This window comes from Neodiprion pinetum, chromosome 1, assembly GCF_021155775.2.
Source record: "Neodiprion pinetum isolate iyNeoPine1 chromosome 1, iyNeoPine1.2, whole genome shotgun sequence".
Lineage (NCBI taxonomy): Eukaryota > Metazoa > Arthropoda > Insecta > Hymenoptera > Diprionidae > Neodiprion > Neodiprion pinetum.
Window position 1 is genome coordinate 3,833,197 of NC_060232.1, and position 26,324 is coordinate 3,859,520.

Below are 26,324 nucleotides of genomic sequence, written 5' to 3' on the forward strand. Positions count from 1 at the left end.
TTTAATACTATCCATATTCGAAAGTACGCTGCTACGAATGCCTAACTATTAGTTTCAAAAACGTTTCGAGAATTTTCTATCTTTCGGTTATAACGTCGAACGTTCATACATAACTAATAATCTATAGATAATTCTCAAAGAAGTTGAACCAATTGATCGAGTAATAAGCTCAAACGTCACTAAGCCCTTATACCTTGGACTCCGCGGCATCTGCGGGTCTTCTTCGTCCAGGTCAAAGAAATATTATTCCACAACTTTCCAGAGCGGCGAAAGTTACGTGCATATATATATGTATATGTATGTATGTATGTATACATAATAACACGCAGCACATAAATTACAGCTACGCATACGCGTAATTACGTACCATGAAAGTCTGCCTAAAACAAAGATGCTGTTCTCGGAAGGTTTATTATATACACCCGAAACCGAATGAATTTTCCCTCGCTACTGTATAACCGAACCACCTTTGTGGCATTTGTATACACAGTAGCTTACACAACTTTGCATAAGGCATCGAGAAACACGTTGTGATGTACAATTATCATTCTACTCTCGTTGCGGTAACCGATCGATACAAACATTACCGGAAGAACGATGCCTTGGTTGTAAGTTGTATGCGTGTGTTACGATACAGCAATCGTGTTACTAAATAAGAACGAGGATCTTTAACGGTAGCATATACGAAACGGAAACGCGAGTGTAAACTTATGGAGTAAAAGAATTCCTTACGAAGAGGCTGGCGTAAAGAAAAATTCGCAATCAAATTCATCCAGCGGAAGGCGAATAAAATAGAATAACGATACGGTGTAAAAATCACAAGCTTTAAATTTTATCTCGATCTTACGTACATGGAGCAATTTATGCTTATCGTTAGTTGCTGCTGAGCGGATAAAAGAAAATCTTGAAAAACTGTCTGCGGCTTACGATGTCGTTCAGAAATAGTTGCAGACAACGACGAACCTAGAATTCAAATCTTCGAAGTGCGAAACAGCGATGGTCACTAAAAGCTAAAAATAATCGATGCATCGATTAATCCAGTTCAAAAAAATAATCAAACACGACTCGATTGAATCGGTAAAAATTAAGCTATTAATCGATTAATTCCAATTTTTTTGAAACTGTGCATTTGAGACCAAAATTTCGTAAATTTCAGTACGTATTCTTAATAGCGGAAGTTTTTTTTGATAATTTATAATTTCATGAAAACTATGGAGGATGCCCGAAATTCTTAAAGAAAGAAAGTAAAATTATAATAGAGTTTGAAAACTTATACTCGATTAATCGGGATTATTTTTTATCATTCTGAGTGCGAGGTTTCTCAAATAAGATTGTCTGTACGCATACTTTAGTGCACAGAACTTACGCTAATCAATTTGCTAAACAGCCCGTCGCGTCGGTGAATTCTTACACACAATATTGCGTATGAAACATACTCTAAAGTTTATACACCGAGTACAAAAGCGTCTCGTTTCGCACCCGCGATCATAATACAATATCGACTTTACGGCTCAGTTTACACACACGCTGCAGCATTGAGGAATTATTATTACTATCATTATCATCAATTTTTTCTTCCCTCCCTCTCTCTCTCTCTCTCTCTCTTCCATCTGACGTTCGGTATTAAAGATGTGCGATGCGGGTCCTGCAGTTCGGTAAAACAGTAGCAATTTTACCAGTAAATTGATTCCGCAACGTCGAAACTTTGTCAATTTGCGTACATAACGGAATATGCTCATTGGAGATAATATACGGGGAAAACGGAAAAACGGGCATGAAAATGCTGAACCTCGCGGTAAGTATCGCCGATACGGCATCAACGCCTCTGCTTCGTAACGGTAACTCATGGACATCGAATTATCGCCCCGTATATATACTTTGATTCGCCTAGGTCGCGGCCCTGGGTTTTCACACCTCTCGTCTCGAGCTTTCTTCGTCTAATTCTACCTACCTGTGTAGCTCAGGTACACACGTACCTTGTACCGCGTCACGCGCCGCCCTCGTGCAGGACGGTATAAGACAACGCTATTAACACGATCCTCGTACACACGTACACACATGCGTAGGTACGGTAGCTGAGAGAGAAGCCGAGAGTCCATTTAGTCTGGAATGTCCACACCACGTGGTCTGCGCGATGATCGTTTGACAGGGACAAAGTTCGGGGATATTATTCGTCTCCTCCTCCTCCACGTTCATAATAGCCCCTATTTTTAGTCAGTGGATTAAAATCGGGGGTAGACCTCCGAGTCGTACACGCATAACCGGGGGATAGATGGACGGACGGATGGATGGATGCAGATGTTTGTAGAGCTAAAAGTAGCCGATGAAGAGTCGACCGAGAGGGGAAGGGAGAAAAGCATGGTGCAGACGCAGAGAGGGGCGCGTATATTCACTCTTCGTTCGTTCGTTCCCGCCCCCTTGATAACGCGAGGAATCTACCCACACCGTAAAGCCACTCCGCGTGTCAGAGTGCGTGATGAGCTTTTACACGCGACGCGAAAGACGGCTAGAATAGAAGCCGAAGGGTAAGGGAGAGAAATGGGATTCCCGTACGGGGAGTCACGTCACGTCGCCGGAAGTCGACGATGACGAGGAGTTGCGGCCGCTGATTGTATACAGGATGATCCTCCAGGCCGATACACCCATTCGGAACTGACCGGATCTCGAGTCTGCTTCTTCCTCTTTCTCCCGCCTCGAAGTAAGGTTGTAGTATCTACCAAGTTGAGTAAGTTCATACCAGTTACCGACGCGTTCAGACCCGGGTATCGAATTCTTAAAAATCCTTCCAAAATTATAAATTTCAATGTATTTCTCAACGACTAAAACCAATTGCCAGAGGCTTAGACACTGCAAATTTAATTTCTTGCTAATTTTATAACCAAGGATCGATCAAACGGGTATAACCGAAAAGGATCAATAACTGGTACGCTTACTTTAGTTCTGAACTTCCGACAGGGTTCAAAGGTCGCGATTTATACGCGGATCGTCAACTTTAATTGGGGTTAGACCCCATTGGGGTGTTTACAAGTTCCGAAACGTTGATCAAACTTTTGTCACCTATCGGCACAAGGGGACAAAACTGGGGTGTTTGTCGGTTGGTTGAGATAATCGATCTAACAGCGACGAGTCGGTAAAACTTGACGGAATTTTTCGGGAATCCGTAAACACGTAAGTTAGAGATTATCTTCGTCTTCCTTACCAAGAAGTAGTTGTGCATGTTCGATACGTAGCGTACGTTAACATAGCTCTGTGTTGGTCTGAAGAAAACTTTCCTTCAATGGATCGATGCGGTACATATAAGCGTTATAACACCATTATCACCGCTACACGTATAACAAGTTTGTCAAAGAGAAAATCAGTCTTTACAGTTAATCGGGAATAAAAGTACCTACACATATTGTAAAGGAAAATCGTGCAGATTATGTACACACACACACACACACACACACACACTTGACTCACAGTCGCGAACTTTCTTTAAAGTTAAACACATATTTACTAATATATTGGGCATTCCGCGTACGCCAACGGCGTGACATTTTTTTATGTCACCAATGATATTTCCTACGTTAGTACGATCCGATCCCTGAAAAACTTTCGAACAAATTTTTTCACATTATTTTCAATCACTCGTCTTTACCATATGCTTTTCGTAAATCCAACTCGAAAAGACCCAAATTGATTTTTACGAAAAAAGAAACATTTCGTTTCGAAAATGAAACGTGTTTACGCAAGGTTCAGAGTGGGACCTCGTTTTTTTTTCAAATCGCTCGTTTCTACGTCTCTACCGGTTAATAATCCATTATAATATGTACCGCATTTCCGATTTGATTACTGATTGTATTTATTGCTTCTCTGGTGCTAGAATACACTCTCGATTTTGTTTTTTCTTGCAAAATTTTACAATAAATTTTCAACAGGTATGAAAATATAAAAAAACGAGATCCACCCTGAATCTCTCGTGAAATTCTTATATTTCGGAAAGGCAATATTTTCTCTTTCTTCTTTCATAAAAATGATCCTGGGTTATTTTTGAGATGAGTTTAAAGAATCATAGGGCAAAGACGAGATTTTAAAAAAAAAAAAATAAACAAAAATATTTCTAAATTCCTTGTAGGAAAAATCATTGGTGAAATTAAAAAATGTCGTCCTTTCAACAGTTTACCGAGTTGGCGTACGCGGAATGCCCCATACGTAACGAGTGGGATATTTCTTTCTTTTTTTTCACATTTTTTTTTTTCCCAAGCCAACAACATCACGCCGCGTGGTCCGAATCGTGGAGAGTCTGCCTCTCTGCATCCACGCCGACCATATGGCGTATGGTCCCTTGTTGCAGGGCGTATGGTTGTCCGGAGGGCCGGTAGATCGGATCCAGTGTGCGAGCAAGTCACGCACGTCCTGTGCGTTAATGCGTCCATGAGTCAGTGGATAGAGGGTTTTACAGCTCTTTTTATTACAAGGAAAGGAGACTGTAAGCGAGGCCTCCTCTCCTCGTTGCTGCTGCTGCTGCTGCTGCTTTTACACCGCGGGATCCACGCACCAATTTATATCACGAAAGCGAAGAGGACGCGAGGAAAGGAAAGGAAAGGAAAGCCACGCAACCCTGCAGCAGGAAACTCGCAGGGAACGTTTAGGGTGCGGTCGTCGTCGGTATGAGTGACGATTCGTTTCGATCGTCACGATATTTCGATTTCACCTTCTACCGTCGCAGCCTTGTAGCTGTATGCCCCGAGTTTAGGGCGTGTAAAGTGAGGAATGACTAGGCGAAAACCTTCGATTCCCCCTCGTCTATTTCGGTAATAAAGAACTTGTACGTTGATAAAGCCGACCGAGCGGGGCTTTCTTTGCATCGAATTCAGTGGGTCGAGATTTCGAGAACAGGACACGAGATATTATTATAACGTGCGTCTAAAGCTAATGAAACGGCCTGTGATTTAGTCTAATCATTTGAATATAGTCCAACAAATAATTATACTATATACATATTCTCGAAAAAGATGCATGTCAAGTGAAAGATGGCGGTCATTTCATTTTCGCATATTTTTTTTTTTTTGTCAAAATATTTTTCTCGCTCTACCATTACTTTGAATTCACCTGCAACACGTATATAATAATGCGTGAAAAAAGAGAAGAAAAAAGAAAGTAAAAAATATGTAGGATTAAACCGATATCGACTCGGTGCGTTAAATATGGTTATATATATCACGTATATTTCCTCTGAAGCACCGTACAGATTTGCAGTACTTTTAGTCAGTCAGAGGTCGTGAGCTGCAGTCATCGGGAGGGTGCGGCTGAGGAACGGCGTATTCTTTTTTTTCCCCCTTCTTTCTCTATCTCTTCCATACCGGGGTCAATTGTACCGACAACGTGTAGGAGGAGTTTCCCCCGTCAATTTCCGGGGACTGACAATGATAACAGAAACGTTTGCTAAATCTGTCCTTTTGCCTTTAGCGGTATCCGTACACACACACACACACACACAGAGCTCGTGCATACATTGGCATGGGTAAATATAGACCATTTGTTCTCTAGCCTCGATGATTAAACGCCGAAGTCCCCCGACCGTGAGTGGAGGAAGCGGTCGCCGGACGTCAATGGTCATGGGACTGACTACCGTGCATGATCCAAGTTGCGAAGAAGATCCACGCCGTTCGTAAAACGCGAGGCCCAATGTAATTTGAATACAAAGGTTAGCCAACAACGTTCCTCGATATACATAAAAGATATACTTAACCGCGTCAGAGTAAGGCTAACTCGAACCAAGATCTAGACACGAAAGCTAGCCAAACGACGAGAAGAAGCGGTGCTTACATTAGGATGTGCGCCAATTAGATTCCCTTTAATTGTACAAAGACGCGTCTATCGTCCAACTACATGCATCGCACACCGTGGGAAAGCGTCGGTGGCGGTAAAACAATGCGTCTTGTGATATTATGCTCCCCTCCGCCCCTCCATCGCCGACTTTTCTACGTTACAAAAGTGCAGTGCGCAACGTCGAGCCGAGGAGTCTGTTTTTCAAGCTATAACAGGAAAGGAGAAGAATGAACGATGGAACAGAGTTGAGAAATAGAAACGAAACTTCGACCGCAACACAGTTTGAAATATCAGCTGCGCTCCTCTTATCTCGCAGCGCGACGCTTACGCGATGGAAGACTTTAAGTTATACCATATATGCGTAAATTGACACGAGTTCTTTGCGGGTAATTTCCGGTCTTGGTTACGTTGCGTTATACGTTAAGCGTTGTGTTTGCGAAAAATGTCAGGAAGCGATTGTATAACGTCAACGCTGCTGCACTACGCGATACGAGGAACATCGTCGTACAACTCGATCTGCGTTGGAATCCGAACGACGTTATAAAGTCGTAAAGAACGTCCCGCTTCTTACGGCATTGCAATGTTATAATAAAGAATTACTTATCAGCTTCCGTATAGTGAGCTCTTTAGAATTTAAACTTCGCCTGGAAGCCCGTCATTGGATCTTCTAAAATTCTGAAGTCAGACAACGAAGTCGTTCCAATAAACGATTCCGATACCCGATACGTTTTCCCGGGACTCGTTTCAACCCAACTTTTTAATAACAAACTCATATATTTCATGCAAATTGGTTAAAATTTAGACATCAGACGTTTGCATTGTAAGCCAAAATAGTATAATTTTTCTTTCAGTTCAATTTTGCTTAAACTCAATTACCAAATATATCAATAAACGGACCAATTTTAAGAAACTAACGAAGATTAGAATTGGCCATTCGTTCGAAACGTGAAGGTAGAAACGTTGACCTAGGAGTATTCGCTATTTTTAGTACTTGTTTATATTTTTTAAAAATTTTACATACTGCTCAACATCGATTAATCAATTTTTAAAATTCCTCCAAAAACTTATACCCTTTTCACACCGATTACCCCCTCAATTGTCTCACGTAGAATAATTTCCTGCATTTCAAAGAATCGTACGCATAGTGAGGAAGAAAATAAAATAAAAAAAAAAAAACATCCTTATCAAATCGAAGTTATTGGTAACATTATCGTAACGATTCGTGCTGTGAAAAAACCGTCGTTTAACAATTTTAGAATCGTCTGAAATTCATTCAACCGTAACGAAACAAAACACATTCTCATCTCAAAATCTGAGTTCCTTAAAAACCATTCCAAAATTAAAAAAATATCGATTTTTTCTCCTCAACGTTTCGTTACGATAACGTGACCAGCTTAACACCCTGTATATCAACAAGTCAATTGTTAATAACTGCGCAAGTTAGGCTCTTTAACTATACAAATATACCTATTTTAGGGTATTGGGATGTGTCAAACACAGAGAGCGATCGAGCTAGATCCGCCGTACGCGATACGCTGCGTGTTCCCTTGTCGTAAAGGCGAGACGTACAGTGATTTGTAAGTAACAAACAAGCCGCGGACCGCAGAATCCGGCATGCGTGGATCGGCACAGTTTTCAATTAAACCTGCCCACCGATGCGTGACGACCAGCTTACAGCGATACGTTGCATATAAAATACACAAATGGTAGAAATCTGCACAGCACGCGTTCAAACCGATGATTTGCAACGCGGGACTGAAAACCACGTTTACAACCATGCTGGAAAATATTGATTTCGCACGCAATCAGTGCGGTGTAGGTATACCTAATGACCGATCGTTGGTTATTTGTGGATATACATATATTGTTGATACTTATAGAGAGTCGCATATGCAGCCTGGAGTGAATAACAAAATCCTTTTTCAGCCGGCTGGTATTCGCCTCGCGAATACTCTGTCATGCGTAATACGTACCCTGACCACAAAGTTAATTGACGAACAAATAGCGTTGTTAGATGCTCGCTGCGCGCCAATTCCTTCTCTGATTATATACACGTTATGTTATACGCGCTTATAATTTAACCACGAGTAAAGAGACGTTGCGAGGTTAAACTGAACTTAAGAACCTGGCGGTTCTTACGAATCATTTGCAGGCGCGAAAGAAGGTCTTGGATTTGGGAGATAATGAAAATTCAAATCACGACGAAGCAAAGTTCTGAAAGTAAAAATATCGATAATCGAAAACAAAGAAGGATTAAGGTCGTGATAAAAATTGACAGAACCGAAAACCTTTGATAATTCAAAATTGCGATGTTTCAGATTTTCAAATTTTCGCGTTCTCGCATTTTCGAAAGTGCGAAACTTTGACGTTTCACATAAAACGTGCAAAGTTCAACGAGCCGTATTGCTACGCTATATTGCATACAATTCAAGTTAACGAATTTCAATAAAAAATATTTCCCTCCCCAAGCAAACATCGTACAGGTAAATGCAGCAATTATACCAACGTCATCGAAAGTCGCTGCGTATGTCATTATTACAGGAATATGTAGTATTGGAACACCGGACTCACGATCAGCTGTTGCGCTTTCCTCGAATTGAAAAACAAAGAACCTGTAGACTAATAGCTAATTTTTTTTATCTAATTATAAGACCGATCAGCTTGACTAACGCTTGCCACGATTGTAGTTTGGTACATCGAGTAACGTCCACACGTACAGCGTTCAGAGTTCAAAGCTGAGGAATAAATTTATTTAATGCTCGCAAGTTTCGAGTATCGATATCGATTCATTGCCTAAACATCTTTTCACCAGTTATAAGACTAAAGCTACCAATCGTCAAAGAAGATTGTAAAACATCATGTGATTCGGATAAGTTTCCGCCTATTTCTATACCTCAGATCAAAAGAAAAAAAAAACCTCGGTAATTGATTTTGACAGCGAGCGAATCACGGACACATATTACAGAAGAACGATTACAAATTACAGTCGCAAATCAGTGTTAATTTCAAACAGAGTATAACAAATTGTCACAACGCTACGCTAGATGTTTCGCAATAAACCGCAGAGCATAAAGTGACGAAGCGTGCCCAGAATTTCCTGCTGCAAGGATCATTTCTCGGTGACTGGTCGACGATTTTAGCACGCCTGCGGTGAAGTGGACTAAGGTCTTATTTTTTTTCTCATGTTTTACCCCGTCTTTTCTATAAAAATAATATGCATATCACCGTCCATTTTCAGTTTTCAGCGTGAATAATACCTCGGTCGCGGATTAACGCCTCGTATCACTCGTATATTACCGCAGATTATCGCGACATTTTACGTACGCGATAAGCGCACAGAGATCTATTCAGAGAAGCGTCATAGTCGCGGTTTCTCACAAGCTGAGATCAAAAGTCGACGCGGACGTCGTCGGCTTCTCTCACTCCCGGCGATCTGCATCCTGAATAAAGGGTTTAAATAGAGAGAACGCGTATCGCAGACGCTACGCGATACTAACCGAGCGGATTGAGGATATGACGTAATTCCCGTGGCAGATACACCGTCGAAGCAAGTCGGCGGTGTCGGTAGATTTTCGATTTCGATCTTCTTTAGGCGAGCGAGTCACTTCCCACGCAGCTGATTTTTCTTGCACACCTCGTACGAGTACGTACCTAATATACAGGGTTATAATATGTGTATTACGGTGTTTGATAACAAAAAATAAATTACGATATCACACCGTGGCATCCCATTAAAAGTTTCTTTATGGTTAAAAGAAAGGTTCTGTGAAAAGATGAGCGTTCTACGTCATGTGAAAGATCGCGCTCGTTTGATTTTTCCCTTTTCATTCTATTTTATTTATTTATTTTTTTTTTTAATGTATGAAAAAACATGTTTTAGCACTTCAATTATTATTTTTTTCCTGATATTTATATTCAGCCCAAAGATCACGATATCATAAATTAAGAGTTGGTATTAAATTGTAAGTATTTATGGGATTAAATTAATAATGAAAAAGCCGTCAGATACACTTCTCAAACATCAACTGTAGATTTAATATTACAATTGGGGGTCTTCTTAGTGACGTAAATTGATATTACAATTAATGCAAGCAATAAAAAAAAAATTTCATTCGAGATATTTCATAAATTTTTAAAAATTCCACGTAAGGTACAACGCTCATATTTTGACAGAAGCTTTCTTTCGGCCTAAAAAAAACTTTCTAGGGGGTTTCCACGGTGGAAAATTCCAAATTATTTTTCTCTCAAACATATTAATACACACACACACACGCACGCAACAATAAATTCGATAGAACGCAACAAAATTTCGACTCCCATTCTTCACGGTTTAAAAATTTTCTCATCGTTTTACACGTCAAAATATTCTGCAAATATTTTTCCACAATAATGACTGTAAGAAAAAGCTGCGGGAAAGACGACGAAGAGCTGAAAGAAGGTCCAAAGGTGGCCGACCTCGATTTCGTTATTATATACTTTACAACTCTATACGAAAGTTTCGAAGCTAGATGAGGAAGACCGCCGCTGCAGATGTGATCTGACGCATGCCGCAAGTATGTAATATAATAATCTCTGTGATATTTCCCTCGTATTTAACCCTCGACGATCGTGAGCCGCGCGGTAAGTTTTTCACATTCCTAAGAAGCGTAATGAATACACTAATTATATTAAGTAACGCATCAATGTAAGCGTAAGGAATTTACTACGGCGTGACGATATTACAAACGTATACGTACATATGGATATGTAAATACGCAAAGAGCGATTGCATCGAGTAAACATATTGCCCAATTAGATTAGATTTCGGCGGTTCGCAATCCGCGTGTCACGTTAATGATTCGCGATATTCGAACCGCGAAGTTGTTGGCTCGATCTTAAAAATACACGGATTCGTCGCCGGATAAAGTGACTCATTTTTCGAACGATTCGTTATGCAGTCTGACTAATTCGCCAAGTTGTATAATTTGCGTGAAAAATTAGCAATGTTGGGGAATTGAATGTTTGGCAAAAATTAAGCTTGTCGCCACCGCGCGATTCGTGAAATACGCAAGAATCGAAAGGAGTTTAAATATGTCTATAAACGGTTGAAACGAAATTTCGTGCTAGGTGTAATAACAAAAATTATACATCCGAGAACGTGTCTTGAGATAAAATTCTTAAAATTCTTAAAATTCTCAATCAACATATCGCGAATGTAGATTCAGAGTAGAACTACATGCGAAATAGTGGAATTGCTATTTTTATTTTCGCGGAATTTCCTCGCATATGTGATGAATTTCGGCGTAAACCGTTGGCATCATTGTACATGAATAACAGAACGTTGCTTGTTTTCTTCCTATATACATACATAAGTAACACGTGTGAAAACAGCGATAAATTATTCTAAACGAACTTATCATTTCCAGACTAGATCTTTCTCCTATCTTCCGTTAATATACATATATGACGATAACTCGCGTTCCATACATAAATATAAATTATTATGCCTGCATAGAAATAATTGGAATTAAAATATCGCCTAATATCATGTCAGCTATAATATTTGCTTGCGTATATAAATAATCGAAGTTCAAGGAACCCTTCGCGAAATTATTACAATATCCAATTTACCGTAGTATTACACAGAGTTGAGAATTATTACACGTAACAGAATATTAAAAATAACTCTGACTACCTACTTGCAACCGATTCTTCGAACCGAAATCTTTTTTCTTCTTTTTCATCCCGACTATTTTACCAACAAGGCTCTGAGATCACTCTCCAGTATTTACATTTATAAGTTACTTTGTGAATAATCGTAAAAATTATTCATTCTCACTCAAGTATCAAAAATAAATCGACGAGTGACTGCATAGTTCACAGATGGAGTGTGAAAATACTCTCATTTATGTATAATATAATCCTTTTTCCACTTGCAAAAACAACATATATAAATATATTTTAAATATCCTTATCCGGTAATTTTTGGCATATTACCCTACTCGCGATCAATTTTTGAAACAATGATGTAGATTCGTTTCGTATCACGTGTGTGTCGATTAATTAGCAGCGGCTTGATCACCTCGGGTATGCGTGCACTAATTTTCGGCAAGTTCCAGCCTTCGCAGTGAATAACATACGGTGACGGGTGATGTAATATGTGTGATTACATTGACGAGTTACACACACGTCGATATCGCAACGTCGTTCGGCGGTCGTTTGTAACGCGTGTATAAAATAGGTCTACAAGTGCTCGGACACCTGCGACACGATGATACCTGACATTTGAAAAAGACGGGGAAAAAAGCAAACTCCGGAAGATTTTGGACGAATCGCTTGTAATATAAAAAATGGCCGTGAGGAGGATTAATATCCTGGAAACAGATTGTAAAAAAATCTCTCTGCGTTTCAATGGTATATGTATATACACAATGTTCGTAAAGTTGAATGTCAAACGGACTGATTGCTTGTAGCTCGTTGATTCGGAAGATTCCACATAAATATTCTTTAATATGTTAATAATCTTTCAATCAAATTGCAATTAGATACGATGTGGAAACAGCTCGTATAATTTGTTGCCTTTGCCAAACAGGGCAGTGTCGTTATTTCGGTAAAAAGAGTCTTTAAAAATAATCCAGTAGTTTCTCACAATTAATCAAGTATCATCGATTATTTTTGATTTTTACTTCAACAAACGATGCGATACGATATCAATTTATGCCATTAGACCGTCAATTATCATCATTGTCTTACATTCCAAGTACCTGCTTAACGAATATTTTCACCTGGTATCGAAAAATATATCGATTGAAATTGAAAAAAAAAAAAAAAAAAAAACACGAGAGTAAAAATACTGAAAAATCTTTCAAAACTGTCAAAATTTCTAAAAAACTATACTTTTTATACGAAGCAGCTAAGCAGCGCCTTGGATGAATCAGACGAGACGACGATAAGCGTGACCGTCTAGTCAAACAGCGTCGAGTGAATTCATGAATGCGTACATACATGCGTATACCGACATGTGTATGTATGCATAGTATACCTTGAAGAGGGTCAGACTTATTTCGGAAGTAAGTGTCATTGGGATCCCGAGGAAAGCGTCTTGTCATATACTATATACATAACTTGCCTATATATATATATACCTTTGAATATACGTACATACGTAATGTAACGCCCGTCGAGCTTTTTGGCAAAGGTTTACGCTATCTGAGAATGTTTAAAAAATATACACACGTCTATTATTATTATTATTACACACACTCACACACACACACATATATATATGTGTATATGCGAGTATGCGTAATTGGCACCTGTTGTCGAGCCAAGGGTAGCTAGCTGCCTCGCCAAAGCTAACGATGACGTAGAAAACACACTTTTGCACACACGCACTCACACACTTGCGTCACAAATGCGGGCGTACAAATTATTACGGTATAAAACTAGGAATTAGCTACGAATCTGGCCAGCTATTGTTAAAAATTTCCGAAGTGCTTCGTAAAGCGTTGAATCCAAGCCTTATAGTAATTGATAAATATTAACCCTTTGAGGAGCGTATTTTTCTACTTAACAATTATAAAAAATCGTAGGTGATCTATGGGTTTTCAGGGTCGCTGATTACGATTCCGAAGCCAGAATTACGAAAAAATGACGGGCAAGAAAATTAATTTTTTCGTAATTTCAAATTTTTGTTTTGAAAAAAACTAGAGTACGAAAAATTCTGAAAAAATATATACTGTAAAACTGGACATGAAGAATACGTCAAAAAAATTTCAGAGGCTTGGCTGTCTACGTTACAAAAAAAAAAATGCATGAAATTTCAATGACTTATATGCGTATAAAAAGTGCAAAAATATGTGAGCAATACGAAAAATAGAACCGAGACTGAGACACAGCCTCTCAAAGGGTTAAGTTCGACCCGATTTCGGATGGAGCCAAAAATCGATGGGCGAATCGAATTGATGTCTTGTAAAATTTCGAGGTTTAACATTGACAAATTTTACGACTATGCAAGGCTGAGCTGATCACATGACAAGTATTACGTAGTTACCTATTCTTTGTCTAAAATCTATGTACATATTTCGCTCTCAAGGTAGGTATAGAAATTGTCATAACCGTACAAAGGTGATCGGCGTTGATAGTATGCGAAGATAAAAAGAATGAAAGGGGAAAAAAAGAAAAAGAAAAAAAAAAAACAATTTCTACAACCTCAAAGATAATCGTATCTACGGTGGCTAAATTCGGAGAAATGACTAAGAACTACGTATCGAGTGGGACAGACAGCGTATAGGTTACAACCCAGATATATTATAATATGCTAGAAAACGAAGAAACAGACAATCGTAGTTGTGATGAACGCGTATTTCGACCACAATTTTTTCACACTTTATATACTCTTTCTATGAGAGGCAAATTTTTGGCAACAAAAAATTCCACGACATTTTCAGGTTTTCCAGAACCTAAAACCTAGTTTTCCCTGACATTTTCCCAGTTCTAGTAAGGTACTAAAACCTAAATAGTTAAACTTATTAACTCTACATCCGTTTCGAATTCAATAAAAATTGAAGAAAAATATAACGTACAAAACAGTAAGTTTAAGCCAATTTGTTTCCTCGATGAAAAAAAAGTAAACTTGATACCTCAAAAAAAAGTCATATCCGATTCCCATGATAGGAAAACTGATATTTTCAGTTTTTTTCTATGACCAAATTAAAAATCCCCCGACTTATCCAGGTTTTCCATGACCCTTTTTAAATACCCTGACACTTCGAGGTTTTTCAAGTTTTCCAAGTGTGTGGCGACCCTGATTATATGATAGGATGGCACGCATTAACACCGACGAGAAAAATAATAATTATGCGTTATAAAAAGAGAAAAAAAAAAAATCAGAAAATACCAACGCATTGTATTAAAGTTAGAACGTTCTTATATTATTCCCGCAGCAATGGAAAAACAATGTTTCGTATTTCAGTCTCGTTTGCCAATTACACATTCCATGCGGGACCCATAACGTCGAGGACAATCGCATGCCCACGTGAGGAATAACAGCTGCTATATCGATCGTAAGATGATCATCTTCAGCTAGTGCCGTCGATCGTAGATCATCGTGTTATATTACAGTCAAATAATCAAAAATCATTTTCAAATTTTGTCCATATTTATACGCGTAGAAGCTATACATCGATTTGTAATCGGCAGATATTTTTATTCGCATAGAAACTTTTACCCGAACTTTCGAACCAGTTTTCTGTTAATTTCTTCACACTTATGATACTATACCGATATAATTATTATACGTAAAGCACCGAAGATATTCCTTCAAATTATTTATTTTCACGGTTGAAAAAAATGTCAAGATTTGGTCTCACATTTATTATACAATCTCGTTCTCGTTTTCTATCCTGATTATTGTTACATATAAATATAATGAGCTGTCAATTTATCAGAGAAGTATCGCATCTCCGTCGAAAAACAGATCAGAGTGACCACGCCTGCCATCCGAGTCGCGACGACCTTCGTTCGATCCAATTTTTAACCATATAAACCATAGATATATTATTACGGATAGGCCATGCATAGCTCGTTTGAATCTCCTCTCGTTATATTCTTGTAATTAATCCCTCCTCGACAATTTCCATACGTAGATATAATGTGATTGCATTTAACGTGAATTTTATAAGAAGATCGTGCATGAAACGACAGAGAATCATGCAGCAATAATCACAGTATATTATGTAAGCCGAGCGTGAGCCGTGCAGCTTAATTTTCGAATATGACAACGATTTTTACCGCATTACACGCATACGAACACCGTTCTAGCGATTAATTATTACCCGGTAAGATTACCCTTACATGTAACAACAAACGAAAGAAAAAAGCAAATTTAATTTCAACGGAATATCGTTTTTTACGTATGGCATATTTGGCCTAATGCGGGGACGTTAACTTTTGACATTTCGTTTCCACATTTTCATGTATAAATACATGAAACTGCGAATCGGCATTTTATCAGAATACCACGCGATGGGACTTTTTTACCCGTGCGACAAAATTAACACACTTGTAAAAGAGATTCTACGACACGTGGAGTATCTATTAGTTTACTCAACGACATGCGTTTAGCGTGGTTCTTTAATTCCTCTATTTTAAATTTCGAAAGTGACGTTTCGTAAGTTGGCACTTTATTTCTGTACAACGGGTGAATACCAACAGTATTGAGAAGAAAAAATTCACATCAAGTTAATTCGCGATTTGCAAACGAATTTCAAATATATACAGTAGAAAAAGATTCATCTTTCGATCGATCCGCTAATTATACGATGAAGATACGTAATTACTTTCGAATGAAAGTCACATCACTGATAAATTTGTAAGACCGACGACTGGCACGAGGAAGCAAATCTACTTATAGGCATATTTTCTTTAAAATATTAGCGCTCTATAATAACAAGTATAATTTTCCTTATATATGTACATGTATAAGTTTACTAAAAATATTTAAAGCCCCCATTATATACAGTTATGTGCGTGTAATTTAATATTAAAATAAGAGGGTATTAAATTTTGCAGAATTATCCGTCGAGCGGCGCGTGCGTTGTAATTATATTTATTACGCAGTTTCGTCAACGGCCGGTAATCGTAAAAAAAAGGGCGTTCCATCAGTCGAGGGTTTATTATACTCGATGATATTAAACGTGGAGGTTTTAAAACGTGACGAAGTTGAGAAACACTGTGACGTAATGAATTTACAAGAGACGGGTAGAAAGTAAATACACGGGAAGCCCGAGTCTCTATCCTTGGAATGTTGCGGCCGTTCCGCGCCGGTTTTTCAAAGATCAGGAAATAAACGACATAAAAAAACAGAGAGTTTGTCCATTTCCTGAAACGAGAAATGACAAGAAAAAAAAAGGGGAAAATTACACAATCCGCGATTTGACTTGAAATAAATATAGTCAATCCCGAAGAACGGTTCCACAATAATGTAACCCCAATTCGTGACTTTGTGTAATTTTGTTTATAAATTAATTTTTTTATGCAGTATATATATATATATATATATATATATATATATATGTCTATATATATAATAAAAAAAAGAAAAAAACATAACTACTCATTAAATGAAATTGAGAGGGAAAAGTTTGGATTCTAGAGCCTGAATGAACAACGCGATACATCCTACGTATAAGAACAATGCACAGAGGCAGAGATAACGTAGCTGACAACCGGAACTGAAAATTGATATCTAGGAATAAGCAGCATGGTAGAACGTGAAACGGACACCGCTCGACGTCAAAAGCATCCGGAAACGGTGCTGAGCCGAGTGACACGAGCAGCAATGAGCGTTGGAAATTTACCCGATTCGTAAACCGCGTACGATAAAAGTATATATATATGTGTATATATATATATATACATGCATATATTTACAAAAGCGAGAAGAAAGAGAGAAAGAGAGAGAAAGAGAGAGAAAGAAAGTGGCGACGAGTGTTTAGAACGCTAGATCAAAGTCAAAGGTTAATTCCACGGAATTTATGAGAGTGAAATTAGTAACGTTAACCTAACAAACTATGAGGGAAAAAATCATTATTGCACAATTTAAGAATAACGTTCAAGCAGCTGGCGTTTCAAATCAAGAATGCGTTTTTTTATTTTTTTTTTTTTATCATTGTTTACCAAACTTCCGACATTGCTAAAGGTGCAAAGTAACGATTTTTCCTAAACATGCATCGTTACAGATAACGTTACTAACTTTGTCCTCATCGGGATTTATAGATTATCCTCCTTATCCTCCTTTTCCTCCTTCGAGATGTCGAGAATAAAAATAATTCTACGTATGAATATAATGAATAATAATACAAAATCCACCGCAAACTCTGACCATAAACCTGCACCGGTTCTGCAAATATGTTACACACCTACACTCGCACATTATATGTACACGCCTGTCACATAGCACGACTTTTATTTACACCTGCAATGAAACTCTTACGGATCTCCGCATATCTTCAACGCATGTAACAAGCAACCGGTCAAACATTATCGAAGAGTATAAAAAGCACCAGGAGAAAGGCTCGAAGAGCTCCGAAAGCTTGTCTAAGAGATCTGATAATTTCTCTGCACGCATATCAAGATATTCGCTGGAAATTTTCCAAATCAGTTCCGATTTTTCATGACATTGCAGGCGTAGAACCGAAGCTTGATATTTCGGGACTTGATACTCCTATAAGAATTGAAATTAATTTTTATATACGGTATAATACGAAAATATGTGCCGTTCGTGATTGTACGCAGCTCGACTAAACGGTTTAATAAAGTGTTGAATATTATGCCGCGGAATACTCGGTCGCAGGTATAATTGCGATGCAAATAAATTATTCCAAAATTTGTCAGCGAGGGTTATTGCCTCACAAGTAAAACGGAAAAGAAAAATAGAGCAGGAAGGAAAAGAATATACGAGTACTGGCGAACTCTGACGCGTACTTTTCTATAAACAAAAGGTTGTTAAATTAAATATCGATGTGGATAATATGGGGAGAAAAAAAACAACGTTCTTAAAATCGTAAAAGTTGTACACATGACCGTTGACCGTTGAATCTGTGAAAAAAAAGTTACTACGAACAACTATTTACACGCATTCTAATATCTGGAACGTGACGATTCATCGTGGTCTGCGGCATTGTAAGGGTACGATTGCGACAGCGTCAATTTACTTTTAAACTGTTAAACTCTGATGCGTCGGAAGAAAGGGAGAAAGAAGAAATAAGCAACGATCGCACCGTCAAAATTGCATGTATCAAAATTGGCCAATACAGAACAATATTCGTCGTAAATTCAGAACTTGAATTTGTCAGACAGTGTTACATCGACGATATAAGTAGTGTTAGATTGAAATCAGACAGCAAAAGATTGACGTAAAAGAATATTCTATAGAAATGGTTTTATTTGATTTTTTTTTTTTTGTTTCACAGTTAAATGAGTAAAATTTGCACTTTCAGAGTTTAACGTAAGTCATGGCGTTGAATTCCTCGGTTGTATAAGGTATTTACGTACCTACACAAGACGTATTGAACAATCGGTCAAACGACCGAACGACTGGCCTATTCGTTACAATTAACGCAGGCAGTATAACGATTACGCAACTTTTGCACCGAGACGCGCGGAACAACCTTGAGTGTGCAAGAGCGTGTCTGCCATTCCTCTGGTATGTGGGATAGATTGGTAGCTTTGCGTATTTCCATCGAGTAGAACGAACGGGTTTCTCTGCCCGTGTGTGACACGCGTATAATACACGCGAGCACACACGCGCAGTAAGCGAATGAACGGAAAATATCGTCGGTGTTCGTTTGATATTCGCTGTTGATTTTACCCCAGCGAGTGGGAAATGCGTGTCCCCCTCCCCTCGGGGAATGACGATATTTTTTGGGAACAAAAAAATGCCATTAAATTTTCAGGTTTTCCAGAACCTAAAACCTAGTTTTACCCTGACATTTTCCCAGTTCTAGTAAGTTACTAAAACCTAAGTCGTTCAGCTTATTAACTCTATATACGTTTCAAATTCGATTCGAATTGAGGAAAAATATAATGTACAAAAAAAGAAAGTCAATTTAAGCCAATTCGTTGTCTCGACGCAAAATCATTTCTAATTCCCATGACAGCAAAATTGATACATTCAGTTTTTTTTCCCGACCAAATTAAAAATTCCCCGACAATTCCAGATTTTAAACGAACACTTTCAAATACCCTGACATTTACAAGTCTTCCAGGTGTGTGGGCGCCCTGTAAATGTCGTATCGAAAGTACATTTTTATTAAAAAAAAATTCACGATTTTTCACGTCTGTTTTATTAAACGGTGATTTTCTCACGTGGAGAAAATTCGTGGCGCCGCGTCGATTGATATATAATCGATGATAAACCTAACGGGCAAATATCTGTTTGCTAAGGATTGCTATGATAGCTAAACGAGATAATAAATACACGAGAAGTACTCGGCGCGTGTTGTACGTGATGCGTAAAGTCTGGAGATGAATAGAAATCTGCATTCACACAAATCGACGCGTGATGCGGGAACTAGAAATCAAGCGAGCTTCTCTGTTCTCCTACATTCTATTCCTTACACATACAAGTAGGCACATGTAAAGGCATAAGAAAGCGTCGAAAATGACAAGTTTGGAATTCGCAACGCGCGGATGTATCTAATGATCGATTGCTCGCTGGCTGAGAACAATATACGCCATACGTATAATACTCGTAATTGCGACCCACTTTCGTACCTTTTCGTGTCAAATTGCTGCAACTAACGTGTGTTTCTTTCTCCTCGCCAGGTGCGGGATGGATATCTTATCCAAGTTGGGTGCGCCAATACTTAAGTGTGAATTATTATCGAAGCCGAGAAATGATTCGCATCTTTGTTTCTTTTTATATCAGTTATTTTTGGTTCCAATTATGAATCTGGTCACAATCGGTCTATACCAGTTTTCGATAATTGTAATGACGTACCGGTTTAAACCACATCTCGAAACTTGTACCGAGAAATTCTTGCGTTCTTCCCCCCCTCGCTTTTAAATTCAACATGTACTTTGAATTGTAATCGACACGCTGGCCAGACAATTGTTTGTGTTATATTCGAAGTTGAAACAACAATGTAAATATTTTACTGTTACTTGCTTAGTACCGCAGCCGACAACATCGTGAAGAAATGCACGCGCGTAGTCATCGTTCGTGTTCGACAACAAACCGACTCACGGTTTTATTACCTGCGTATATATTTCACCACAAATATTTTACGCGTATGCACACGGCACGTATTTGCGAGAAAAAATTTGCCAAAGTAATGGAAAAAGAAAAGTTACAAAAGCGCTAATTTGAAACAAAGATGGCCACCGTTAACACGCTTGAAATTCTATTTCGACCGTAAGATTATTTCCAGCGCTGAGCGATTAGCGAATGATATTCCATGCCGAACAGAATTATGGCAAGAATAGTCTGATTAGCGAATGATATTCCATGCCGACCAGAATTATGGCAAGAATAGTCGAGTCCCAATTTCAACATCGTTAAAAATTGCGAATAACGTAAATATGGCTGTATGTTGTTCCGTAACTTCTTCTCAAATAAAATTCGATATCTGTAACTGCGCGCAGTAAGTCATTCGATATTGTGCAGTTAAGTTTTGATCATTTTTCAAATAACAGTAAGGTAACCGTACACTGTATCTGTACAAGTTGAAGAGTGACAGAATGATCGAGGGTTTCATGTATCCGACTCCTGGGGTAAAATCTTAGATTAGGATTTCAGAAGGTGCTTCGAGCGATATAAAAATGGATGATTTCAATTTGTCAAGTGAAGGGCAAATTGGCCAGCAACTCATGCGAACATGTGAGAACTCTAAAACGTCGAATCGACAAGTGAGAGTAACGGTTTGCGACAAATCTTGATCGAGAAACCTGTTTTCTTACGCAGGATATTCGTATCTATAGATCACCCATATGTTTATTTTTGGACATTGTGCAATCTTACGTATAGATATACATATGTAATCGACTTTCGTTACAATCGCCAAGGCTTACAATTAGCAAATTTTAAATGGACCAACCCGCGTTCACGAGCAATTTCATCAACCTGATTAACCCAGATCTGGAACCAGCAAACATCTCGTGAAATAAATCTAACGTTGCAGCACTCTTTTTTAACAGCTCATTGTCTCTAATTTTTTTTTTTGCGGTGTAGAAAAAAAAGATTAAGGAGAGGAAAAAAAAAAGAAAGAAATATCGCGTCGTAATTCTTTGGTTTACCATTGTAAAATACGCGTACGTACGTGGAAGAAAGATAAAATGTATCAAACCGCGATCAGCCGCGTATACACAAATGTTAACCAGTGCTTGTTTAATGCATATAATATAATCGCGTTCATTTGTGTTTTGGTTCTAATATCAAATAAAAGTTGGTTTTAGCTTAGTCCCTCTAATGTACATCGCAACAGACATCAATCTCCTATAATCGCTGTAATTTTCGATAACATAACATACTCTGACTTTCAAAGCCTTCTAATGGAATGTCATAAATTGACAAGTAAAGAATCTTATCTTTTATCAGAAATACAAATAGCATTTATTTACTTGAATAATCTATCTGAGAGTATCTCTGAAGGCAACGCGTGTATGTAGGTGGGCGGAGATAAGGACGGTGTTTGAAGTGCATAACGGTTTTTTAAAGCACCATTATTAACTTCGCAGTAAATTGAATAACCCGATATACGTATATGCGTGTAAGTAACTCTATTCAATTGGCACAATTACATAATTGTCATCTAAATTTCATTTATATTTTTTGTTCCAATCGATAGATAGACAGATAAATGCAGAACATTTGTTTGCGTAACAAAGCTATGCGGTTTTATCTTGTTACTATCAACATGGCTTTCCAGCATTATCGTTTGAATGAACCTGAAAAATCATTTTCACTTCAAAGTCCCTAGCATGATACAAACTTATGCCGTATAAAATATTTCGTCAAATATAATTTACCCCGGATGAGACGGATGAATTAAGGACGTTAGGAACGCCCCTTACTTTTTCCTTTGTTTCCCTTTCCACGACCCTTTCCTTTCTTTTTACCCTGTCTTTTCTGCTTCTTTTCCATTATTAACCTGGCCTTCAATATCTGCTCTGGTTTCTTCAGCTCAGCTTTCCTCGCCTTTTCCTTTGTCTTTTGATTATGACGTGCCCAATGCGTATTGGATGTGGTTTGTACTGAAACAAGGAAAATACTTTAAATAAATCACAGAGCCTTGTAGTGAACATATTAGTATTGTACAAAGTAAGAATTCCGCAACATAATTTCTTACAAGCAATTACGTGTACTGCCGAATAATTATCAAATAGGCTCTTAATCACAGACTGATTTTGTAATGAAAACAGATTAAATTAACTGTGACAAAACTGTCTTTAGACATAACGATGCTGTTGATGACTAATCAATCTGCAGTTATCATTATACCACGATGTTGGAATGTATGTACACCCAAGTATTATTGCTACACATTGCAACACAGTGGGAATGTGGACAAAAAATGGTATGATATTGCTTATTGATGAAGAGTTCAGGTCATCTCTGACGCTGATTTCTAAAGAATCAGAATATTGTAGAAGATTATTGTACCTAAACGAATTGATCATTGACCAGCAGCTACGAGTTTTACACATATTTATCATTTTTATGCATCGTACCTCCTCCATTTCGATCTGAGTCGCTATGTTTGTCTGGGTTTAATAAAATCAGGAAAGCCAAACGAAATCTAATCACGTATGTATATTTTAAGCACTCAAATCACTAAAAGATACACAAATGGCTCAAACCTTATTGCATTGCATGAATATCATGCACTCGATTCGGTGCATGGCTACATGGTGGAAAGGTGAGTGAATTATCTCAGAACGACGAGTGCTGATAGGATAAGAGTGCTTTTGAAGTAAGTCGTTGTGAAAGAGAGCAATAATAACCACAGACATAACAAGTTTACCACAATTTAGATGGTACATATGGGCCACATGTATTCGGAGTGATGGTCAGATATACCCTAAGCCAATAAACAGAAGTCGAACGTTTACGTGACGCAAATTTTAGTAGAAGGTATATATTGTGTGCGTAAAAAAACCTAGCAAAGCATGGAGAGAAACTAAATAAAAACGAATACAGCAAGTGAGAGCAAGGTCAGATCCAAAATATTTAATCCGGATTTAGAAAAAGTTATTTAGCTAAACCCAATAGCAGGAAACAACGAGGAAACCAATTACTTCAAGTGATATTGCCTCTTTTAATTGGTTAGTTGAACAGAGACAAAAATCAATGCAGTCTTGGAGTGACAGACGGTACAACGATCTACTTCCTGCCATTAACTATGACCGAATCAGGGTACAGTTATTTTAACTCACAACAGAGGCACAGTGGGAATGCAAGGAAAAATAATGCCACAGTATAGCGACTTGTATACATATGTTTGGATTTTGATTTCAAAGATATAATTTAGAAGTTAACTCTTGTCATTACCTCACAGAAGTTTTTTATAGGCTTACAAAAATATGGAAAACCAGTATTCAAGTCATTATGTGAAAAACGGGGAATGTTGTTGTGTCTATAAATTCAGAGAAAAATAGAAGTAATTAATAAATTGTAAACTTACGTTTTTGGAGTTTTTCAGGTTCCTCGTCATCGTCGTCATTGGCAGTGTCCACCTTTGATCTTTCTTTCCATTGTGAATAACGGTTTCCTTTATATGTAGCAGGGATCCATACACCTGATTCTGTGCGTATCTTGGCTGATTTTGTCTCCTGCAATGAAAATAAAGGAACCGCAATATTAGTAAACATTTATAAACGGTGTGTACATTTCAGCAACCACATCAAAATTGTACAAATAAATATACTCAACGGATTGTGCACTTAAAACTAATGTAATTACCTTTTGAACAGTAACCATCTTCTTCTTTTTACGATCCCAACGTTTCAATTGTGTTTGAAGGCGCCGGGAATCTTCACTATCTGCAGTCAAATCCATTTGCAATCTTTCAGCTTCTACAGCAAAACTGTTTACTGCCAGGCTATAAATGAATTTGAAACAATTGAAATCATCAAGCATGACAAGATTGTAATCACTTGCAAATTCAGCGGCGCATCAATACTGTAGAGCTCTAAGCTAAAATTTACAGCCATTCAATGAAAAATATAATAAGGTATTTGGAAAATACACTTACCCAGCCTCGGTGTGTTTATCTGGAGCAGAGTAGGGGATATAAAATTCTTCGTCACGTGTTACTTTCTGTTTTTTTTTCTTCTTTTCCTTGTAAAGATCGTCCATTTTCCTCTTTTTTGGAGTTATTGCAGAACTAAATGTAGCACTAATTTCTTCCGCACTGCTAGGCACCAAATTTGACTTCTTTGCAAACTCTAGAGTAAAGTACAAGGATATGAGAGGTAAGACCTTGTTAACTTTACCGGAAAATTTCGACTAAAAATTTACCTTCACTGGCTATCGCTTCTTGTTCTTCTTTTTCATCAATTTTTCTATGAAAGTTTGCAATGTTTTCCCTGTGAAAAGCTCGTTTGGCTTTCATTACCGTATAATCTACGGAGGATGGCTTTGTACCGATTTCAAATACCGTCTGAAAATAAATTTATCCCAAATTAATAATGACATTGTTATTAAATGTAAGAACGATAGTAAATGTCATATAATTTTAAAGGTTACACACTCCTTGTGGTCTGTAGTTCTTCATCCTGCAAAGCAAATCTGCAGCTGCAGGTGTCACATCACAATATTCCGGTATTACACCTGCCGATCCGATTTTTAGTTCTTTTACTCTCTTGACGCTATCAGCGGAAGATCCTGGCCTCGACCTGATATACTGCTGATATGCATTGCTACATACCTTTTTCATATTTTCCTGCAGAAAAAATGAAAATTTTCAGTAGCTCGTATTTATCATGAATTGAATAAGGATTTCTGTTCATGCAAAAATTGAATGATTTGAAAACTTACTATGTCTGAGCTATTTTCGTGCCAAAGGATTAATTCGGCTAGTTGTTCTTCCACCATGGATTGGGGCATCCTTCCTATAGCTCCTTCAGGAACATTGCCGATAGGTTTAGCAGGCATAATGTGTAACGGACGACCAAGAAATAGATGTAAATCTATCAAGTAAGAGTATTCATCTGGTCCTACAATACTGTAAGCCGTACCAGTGCGACCTGCTCTGGCGCAACGACCTGTTTGAGACCACAAAAATGTTAGTTATTTTCTCGGAGTCTAAGATAAGCAAATTGCAACCATATTCAGGATTACGTTACATTAAAATTACATGTAACGTCTATAAATTTTTACTTACCAACTCTATGTACAAAAAGTTTGCTCTTGGAAGGAAAATTGAAATTAATTACATTGTCCAGCTGCGGTATATCAATACCGCGGGCAGCAACATCGGTTACTACCAAAACTTTTACTTTTCCAGTTTGAAACTTTGCTGCATTAATTTTTCGCGCAGACGGATCCAAGTTTGAGTATATGAAAGTGTTACTGATGTTTGCTTTATCTAATATCTGTAAAAATTTCAGACATTATTGCAAAATGGTTTTGTATGTAGAAGTAAAACAATAATGAAGAATAAGTAATTACCATGTGAATGTATTCAACGTGATGTATGGTTGCTGCAAATACAACGGTTTGCGATTCAGGTTTGACAATATTCTTTAATAAGCACAAGAGAACAGCGAGTTTTTCTTCCGGCCGACTGGCGATGAAAGCAAGTTTCAACTCATCTGGTAATTTGCTTTCTACGTCCAATCGCAAGAGAACAGGATCGCTCAGTCCAGCTTTAGCAAATTCAACCAAAACTTTTGGTAATGTTGCAGAGAATAACAAAGTCTGCCGAGAAGTAGGGAGTCTGTTTACAATTTCGTGCAACTGTTCGCCAAAACCCATTTCAAATAGCCTGTAAAATATTTTTAAATTCAGTATTAATTCATTAAATCAA

At 37.9% G+C, this 26,324-nt stretch overlaps 1 protein-coding gene across 4 annotated transcripts in view; it reads right to left on the reverse strand.

The window, feature by feature from the left end:
- Positions 1–26,324, reverse strand: part of LOC124210729 (ATP-dependent RNA helicase DDX54) — a 39,398-nt gene that overhangs the window by 11,981 nt on the left and 1,093 nt on the right. Inside the window, exons 4-13 of one of the 4 annotated variants that reach the window (XM_046609003.2) lie at positions 25,967–26,282; positions 25,680–25,890; positions 25,334–25,560; positions 25,047–25,238; positions 24,815–24,956; positions 24,549–24,741; positions 24,257–24,395; positions 23,979–24,126; positions 22,324–22,548; positions 22,058–22,242 (exon numbers count right to left, since the gene is read on the reverse strand). In XM_046609003.2, coding sequence (XP_046464959.1) covers positions 22,352–22,548; positions 23,979–24,126; positions 24,257–24,395; positions 24,549–24,741; positions 24,815–24,956; positions 25,047–25,238; positions 25,334–25,560; positions 25,680–25,890; positions 25,967–26,282 — 1,765 coding nt within the window. In that variant the 3' untranslated portion in view covers positions 22,058–22,242; positions 22,324–22,351. Of the gene's footprint in view, positions 1–22,057; positions 22,549–22,643; positions 22,782–23,978; positions 24,127–24,256; positions 24,396–24,548; positions 24,742–24,814; positions 24,957–25,046; positions 25,239–25,333; positions 25,561–25,679; positions 25,891–25,966; positions 26,283–26,324 lie in introns of those variants that run through there. The other 3 variants (XM_069133062.1, XM_046609002.2, XM_069133061.1) reach the window with 3 other exon arrangements.